The sequence below is a fragment of the Triticum urartu genome, chromosome 2 (assembly GCF_003073215.2).
Source record: "Triticum urartu cultivar G1812 chromosome 2, Tu2.1, whole genome shotgun sequence".
In the NCBI taxonomy this organism is placed as follows: Eukaryota; Viridiplantae; Streptophyta; class Magnoliopsida; order Poales; family Poaceae; genus Triticum; species Triticum urartu.
In genome coordinates this window covers 174,970,896-174,978,418 of record NC_053023.1, presented here as the reverse complement: position 1 = coordinate 174,978,418, position 7,523 = coordinate 174,970,896, and the positions used below count along the sequence as shown (strand labels likewise).

The following is a 7,523-nucleotide window of genomic DNA, read 5'->3' as shown; positions in this document are numbered from 1 at the left end:
TAGCTAGTAATAATCCGAGTATGGCTAAAGAGGTCAAAAGGAAGGCATGAAGAAAACAGCCAGCATCTCGCATTCTCGCTGACCTCCCCAGATAAGAAACTAGCGGCACCCACCCTGATCACCAGGCAAAAGTGAACCAGGGATGCCACCACAGAAGCAGCTCAAACGGACGGTGAACCTGAATATGTCACCGGGCGATCCATCGCCTTGCCTCAACAACAGTTCCATGAACTAGAACCAAGTCTACTCTCCTCCGATGCTGCCGTCCTGTGCTATCCGTAATCCGTTCCGTGACGCGGCATCGAGGCACTCGCTGCCAATCTTGGAAAGAAAGATGGGGGCGGAACTCATTTCTGCTGCTGTGGCTTCCCGACAGAATGCAGATACACCGATATCGAAACGACCCTGAAATGAGTAGCAGAGCTTTGTTAGGCCATCATGGGTTACAAGGCTCCGGTCGAGATATCTTGTTGCTGCTGCATTTGCATCATCACTTACGTAGACCCAAGGAAGAATGCAAGGGACAGATTGAAGCCGAACAAGAAGACAGATACGATTGCTGTCAGAAGCATTGCGACTGAAGTTGAATACACCTGTGAATGTGTGTGTGCAGAGACACATGGTTAGGCCAATCAAATACAAAGTGCAAGTGTGTAAAGACAAAAGAGTAGCGTGAATGGCTGATATCAATAATCTTTTGATCTGCCTCAATAATTACTAGAGCATTTCATAATTCATAGAATCTCAGAATAAATACAAAACCAAGGCATCTTAAATATCACATCTAAAGACCACATTAATCTACTGTCCAAATTGCAGGATAACTGACTGATACAGTCTCGTTTTCTTTCTTTTTTTTCAAGAAAACGCAAAGAGATTCTTGCGTTTCTTTGTATTGAAAAGATAGGGTTTATGTTACAATCCTTCTAGGAGGTAAAGTCTCATTTTCTTGCTTCCCAAAGGATGAACAGAATCTGTTGATTGTTTTGTGAAGAGATTTAGATAGTATGTCAATTACAATAGTTTCTCAGATAACAGAATGTGGACTGTCGAGTAGTCCAAATTTAAGAATGCAGACATGCATACATGCTATAAGATGAAAACGACTGACTTTTGTAGTCCATCAAGGCACGGAAACTGATAATAGAAAGATGCGAAAAGTTCTCCGATTGGCATAATTCAACGAGACAGCCATCTGAACTTAAGTTGAACTAGCAATGCATGGATATTTTTAATGCAATGCAACGAGTATGTAAACCACATCTTTTTATTTAATAAAAAGTCTAAAACCAACGTGACGGGGGAAAGATTTTAGGAGAACAACCAAGATTTTAATTACAAACTGCCACTAAAACGGTAAGTGGTGACTCAGTAGGGGTAACATTAGGTGATGGAATAAGCTACAGCTACTAGAATGTGCAATTTTGTGGCAAAGATGGTTATAACACAAGAATTTAAACCACGAAACCCATTGTAGAAATTAAGAATTTTTACCTTGACAATATTGTCAGCATACTTCATCACCATTGATACAGCAATGCCACTGCAAAGAATACCAAAAATATTACAACGTAATTTCACCCCAAACGATGAAATGTTAAATCAGATGAAAGATTCAGCTGTAGTACCTGAGTGCATGGTTAAGAATCATCAGAAGTGTAATAAACGAGTAGCCATGAAAAAAGCCTCTGCATTAGATGGCAGTCAGGTTAGAATAAGCAATATCATGCATTGTAACAAAATATTATGACAAGAATGAAGCAATTTACAACACAACTAACTTGTTCATGACAGCATCAAAGTCCTGAACACAAATGGCAACTAAGTTGAAGAGCATTCCAAAAATGTACAGCCAGAAATTCTGCACATTGATGTTTCTCGAAGGACTTTTTTTTATTATAGCCTGCATTGTTAAAAAATGAATATGACTTACGCCCTTCAGAAATTCCCTTCACAGTCGAATCAAATGATTATTTCTAAAGCAAGATACATAAGCAAAGAGGAGCAATTGCACAAAGTCACATACTTCTGTGTATACCCCAGCAAAACCACTTAGAAGAGCCATCACCTGAAACAAAAATACAGTCAGTAAGTTGGGTAAAATAACTTGCTATAACACGTCCAAGTGACCAGACTGAACGATTTTTTTCTCTTATATGCTTACAATGGCCATCATCCAACCTTGAATTGGCGTTTGAAGAACATGGTCTGATCTGAAAGGGGCATATTATTTCTCTTAGCTGAACATATTGATTAGAGAAATGAGGAAAGAATACCGAGAAAGGGAAAAAGAATCCAAACTTATTTTGCTTACGAGGGGTTTAGCTGAGCCGTAGTGCAGCCAGCACATAAGAGAATAAATGCAGCCCACTGAATTTCACTTAATCTGGAAAGAACACGAAGCATTCAGTGATGCAACATAGTTCAACAATCACCATGCCAGATTAACAATTGAAAACAGGTGTTGCTGTGTTAGGGAAGAAGAGTACTATGAACAGTTCTTGAAAGAATGAAGAGGAATAAGAACATTTGTGGCACTTAAAGAACACCATATAAATTATGATGGGAAGCTCAGGCTAGTGAATTATTTCAAAATGCCTACAGGTTACGATGTTACATGTTTGTGTGGTCCTGCAGAATGATGAATACTTGGTGAGGAGCTGAATGCTGCTACATCATTTCAGCAAAGCTAAAGTATCCAACATAATATTACAAGGCTTGAAAGAAATATAAAAAATAAAGATATCAGCAAAGTAGAAAAAGAGCACATATTGTTAGTTCCCTCTGTTCCCAACTTCCAAAGCCACATTAAGCTAGTCGGTCTTACTTTTTCTTTAAAATGATACGGTATAAGACACCAGTGCTGATAATATTCAGGTTCTTCAGGATCTGGTAAGCTGGTGCATCCACATAGGCGAAGATGTAATACTGGCAGGTAGAGGAAACATGGTTCAAACTTTTGTTGTTGCAGACATGAAGTTATTTTATCACAAGAGACATTGACAAGTGGGCATACCTGCAATAGATTCTTTACCATGTAAAGTGCGGCAGGGATAGGATAAACACTAACTTCGTCAAATGATGTACTTAACCTGAAAATAAAAAGAAATGTCGGTAGAGAATATGGAAAAGGAAATAGAGATTCGTAACTTAATCGGTAGATTATGGTAGAATGGTCACCTATTATCTTCTGTAACACCTTGACTGTTCCATGTTCTGTACAGGGCTAGAAGTGATAATAGACATTTTAAAGCTTCCACCTAGACACAGATGAATAAATTCAAGAGAACAAAAGGGGAACCTCCTATCCCTACTATCACCAAGAGAAAACTTAAATTCTCACCGAAAAGTTTGCTGTTGTGACACTATATTCATACTTTCCAGCTCTTTTTGACCACACAATCAGTATTGCCTGGGAACTTGTTAGTAATGTCAACGCAATTGTTACAATAGACCTGCAGCAACAATCGACACTTGCCAGTAAATATTCTGATTTTCCAGAAACTATGTGATACGGCACAAAGGTTGCAAACAGTCTTACTTTTGCTTCCAACTATTCTTGCCCTTCGAACCTCCTGCGGTGCCAAGGGGGGAAGTTGCTGCAGCTGTATATATAGCACACGCATTAAAGATGTGATGTTACTGATTATAGTCCAAAGAGAAATTTCAACAATGGACCAAGAGCTTACTGCTAGAAAGAGACCTCCCATCAGGGCTTTCTATGTCCTTCTGAGATATGGCGTCATAACTCTCCTTCAGATTATACAGGACAAGACAGGTTGTCAGCACACAACACAATTGATAAAGTACAGGTTCACCATACCGCAAGGAACCTCAAACGAACACGGGAAGGCATTGCAGGAGCTTGAAATTTAGCTCAGCCCCGGGGGTTACCAATGGCGAACATCGGCATGTACTAAGAATCCTGGAACCCTACGGCGGGAGACAGAACAAACAAAAGGGAAAGGGGGAAACGAAAATCCGCCGCGGCAGCGATCTATTCTGACCTAAAGGCGCCGTCGACGGCGGGCCAGCGCGAGTAGCGGCATTCCTCCCTAGGGTTGCGGGTTTAAGCTCACCTGATCCTTCACTCTTCTGTACTCCATTGCGTCCTCTCGGGCCTTCGCCTTGTCCTCCTCTCGCCGCTCCTGCTGCCGCGGTTGCCGGCTCGGGAGTGGGAGGTGGAGGCGCGAGGCGCGAGGCTCGAGGATGCTGGAGGCGGAGATTGGCCGCCGGGCCCTCCCCGTGGGATCGGTAGTGAGCAAGCGCGGAGCGGGCTGGGGTGGGGAGTGAGGAAAGAATCACGGCGGCGAGGAAGAAGAGAAACACCTCCAGAAACAGAGCGGAGAGAGGGATTTGGTGCTAGCTTTTCCTTTGGCCTCTGACGAGTGGGTCTCACGTGGTACTTCCTGGTTTGCAAATGTCTCTTTAATCATCTATAGAAAAACATTTAATTGGCATTTTTTTCCAGAAGTGGTGCAATTTTTTTTTCAGAAGTGCTGCGTTTTAGCTTCAGTAGACAAAAGTCGGACCGTTTCTTCCAATTTTAGTAAAATTTCTTGTACCACCACCAGCAACACCCAGACGACACGACCTCTTTGATTTTTATGATTTGTAGAATACTATAATAGAAAAATAATGGTTTGAGATGTCATGTACTCTTGAATCTTGTTGATTGTGAAACCACTAGAATTGCCATCAAAAGGGATTAACACACCTCCGAGTTTCCAATTAGTTATGGACGAATGAGGCAACGTGCCCGTTAACCACCTGTTCATTAAACGTGGCTGTTCGGATGGCCGCCATGCGGCATCGACGTGTCTCCATCACCAAGGGCCTAGCCGCCTCTCCCCTCTTCTGGCCTCCTCCCTTCCCATCTCCTCCACTCTCTCAAAGACAATGTTGTCCCACAAGTACAACCAATTCGCTAAACTTGGTGGTCCAGCAGAACCTGCCGCCAAAGATGACGTGCAACCGCGGGGCAAATTCTCCCTGTGGCGCACTACCCGCGAAGCCGGCACATCCTCCTCATGTGGCGGCGGGTGCGACAGAGATGGAGGCCCCTGTGGCGGCGACCGCGATGGATCTAGCGCCTCAGGCGCCATTGTCCCCATCGAGGCCACCCCACTCGATGTATAGGAGCCAGGGTCGGAGCCCAAGGACCCAACCGTGGTCGTGATGCGGCTCCCTCGAATCGAAAATTAGGTAGGACAGCTGGCGGTCATCGCTCCGACCCCTACACCTACCTCAGGACTTGTAGGATCAAAAATATGTCTAGAGGGGGGTGATTATACTACTTGACCAAATAAAAATCTAGCATTTTCCCAATTTTAAGTCTTGGCAGATTTTAGCAACTTAACACAAGTCAGGCAATCAACCTACACATGCAAATCTAAGAGTATAGCAGCGGAATGTAAATCATTGCATATGAAGATAAAAGGGAGGAGTTTGGAGAGAGTAAACACAATGTAGACACGGAGATTTTTGGCGTGGTTTCCGATAGGTGGTGCTATCGTACATCCACGTTGATGGAGACTTCAACCCATGAAGGGGAACGGTTGAGCGAGTCCATGGAGGGCTCCACCCACGAAGGGTCCATGAAGAAGCAACCTTGTCTATCCCACCATGGCCATCGCCCACGAAGGAATCGCCTCGCTTGGGTAGATCTTCACAAAGTAGGCGATCTCCTTGCCCTTACAAACTCCTTGGTTCTACTCCACAATCTTGACGGAGGCTTCCAAGTGACACCTAACCAATCTAGGAGACACCACTCTCCAAAAGGTAATAGATGGTGTGTTGATGATGAACTCCTTACTCTTGTGCTTCAAATGATAGTCTCCCCAACACTCAACTCTCTCTCTCTCAGATTTGGATTTGGTGGAAATATGATTTGAGTGGAAAGCAACTTGGGGAAGGCTAGAGATCAAGATTCTTGTGGTTAGATTAGAATATCTTGGTCTCAACACATGAGTAGGTGGTTCTCTCTCAAAAAATGAATGCTGGAAGTGTAGGCACGTTCTGATGGCTCTCTCACCGAATGAAGGAAGGGTGGAGGGGTATATATAGCATCCACACAAAATCTAACCGTTACACACAATTTACCAAACTTGGTGGGACCAAATACTCAAGCTTGGTCAGACCGATTTAGTTTAAAATGTGAACGTTAAGATTTTTGGTGGGACCAACATGTCAACTCGGTGGGACCAATTTCATTAGGGTTAGGCCATAACGTAATCTCGGTGAGACCGATCACATGAACTCCGTGAGGCATATTTCTGTAATGGGCAAACAGAGAGTTGGTCAGGCAAACTCGGTGAGACCGATCGCTCATTTCGGTGAGACCGAAACGTTACGAAAAGGAAACAGAGAGTTTGCATTGCGAACTCGGTGGGACCGATCACTCATCTCGGTTAGACCGAAACATTACGAAGGGAAACAAAGAGTTTGCAATCTCTTCTCGGTGAGACCAAGATCCCTATCGGTGAGACCGAACTGATTAGGGTTTCTGGCTATGCCTATGTCAAATGAACTCGGTGGCGCCGGATAGTTCAAATTGATGGGGCTGAGTTTGAATTTTGTTTTGGGACATATGTGGATATGAGAAAGTGGTTGAGGGCTTTTGGAGCATATCACTAAGCATTTTGAGCAAGCAAGCTATTAAGCAACACCTCACCCCCTTTTAATAGTATTGACTTTTCCTATGGACTCAATGTGATCTTGGATCACTAAAATGAAAATGTAGAGTCTTGAGCTTGAGCCAATATGTGTCCTTAGCATTTTGAGGGGTCCACATCTCTAGTCCATGCCATGCCAAACATTGAACTTTCTGAAATGATTATCTTGAAAGAGTATTAGTTCAATGAGCTATATGTTGTTAAGAATTACCAAAACCACCTAGAGATTAGTTGAACTTTCAATCTCCCCCTTTTTAATAATTGATGAAAACATATAGATTAAAGCTTTGAGAAAAGCTAATAAGAATGAAACGTATCGTCGCTTTGAGAAGTATGTGATAAGCAAGAGCTCCCCCTAGATTTGCGTATTATTTAAAATTTGCTTTTGAATGTAAATGCACAATCGATTAGGATCATGGGTTGCTCTTCCATATCACATACATCTTGGTGGAGCGCTCAAAATGATAGTAAATGATATATGCATTCATCACCAAGGCAAAGTGAATGATCATACATGAGAGATAGATAATATCATCATTCAAGCACAAGCATTAACGTATGATATGATCAAACACATGACCATACAAGTATGTCACACACACAACCATAAAGTAGCATCCAAGCAAGCAAACAAATAAGTATAAAACAAGTAGCAAATGAAGGAAATATGCCCTAGAGGCAATAATAAAGTTATTATTTATTTCCTTATATCATGATAAATGTTTATTATTCATGCTAGAATTGTATTAACCGGAAACATAATACATGTGTGAATACATAGACAAACAGAGTGTCACTAGTATGCCTCTACTTGACTAGCTCGTTAATCAAAGATGGTTATGTTTCCTA

At 42.4% G+C, this 7,523-nt stretch overlaps 1 protein-coding gene across 1 annotated transcript; it reads right to left on the bottom strand.

Annotated features, from left to right (window-relative positions):
• On the bottom strand, positions 1–4,382 carry LOC125536595 (CMP-sialic acid transporter 2). Its single transcript, XM_048699842.1, has 15 exons — positions 4,080–4,382; positions 3,690–3,753; positions 3,542–3,605; positions 3,344–3,455; positions 3,181–3,260; positions 3,017–3,092; positions 2,828–2,928; positions 2,315–2,386; positions 2,165–2,213; positions 2,027–2,068; positions 1,782–1,903; positions 1,629–1,688; positions 1,495–1,543; positions 499–593; positions 1–405 (listed from the first exon to the last, which is right to left on the bottom strand). Exons 1-15 carry the CDS (start codon positions 4,104–4,106, stop codon positions 348–350), a joined length of 1,071 nt encoding a protein of 356 aa, XP_048555799.1. The 5' UTR covers positions 4,107–4,382; the 3' UTR covers positions 1–347.
• Positions 4,383–7,523: the final 3,141 nt, after the last annotated feature.

What these genes read in the sequence shown, in the direction of transcription:
- LOC125536595 (XM_048699842.1), bottom strand. Translation starts at nt 4,106, where the DNA reads ATGGAGTACAGAAGAGTGAAGGATCAG. An exon ending in ATTCTTAACCATGCACTCAG is followed by an intron (nt 1,544 to 1,628) that starts GTACTACAGCTG and finishes TATTCTTTGCAG; the next exon opens with TGGCATTGCTGTATCAATGG. An exon ending in GCATTCTTCCTTGGGTCTAC is followed by an intron (nt 406 to 498) that starts GTAAGTGATGAT and finishes TACTCATTTCAG; the next exon opens with GGTCGTTTCGATATCGGTGT.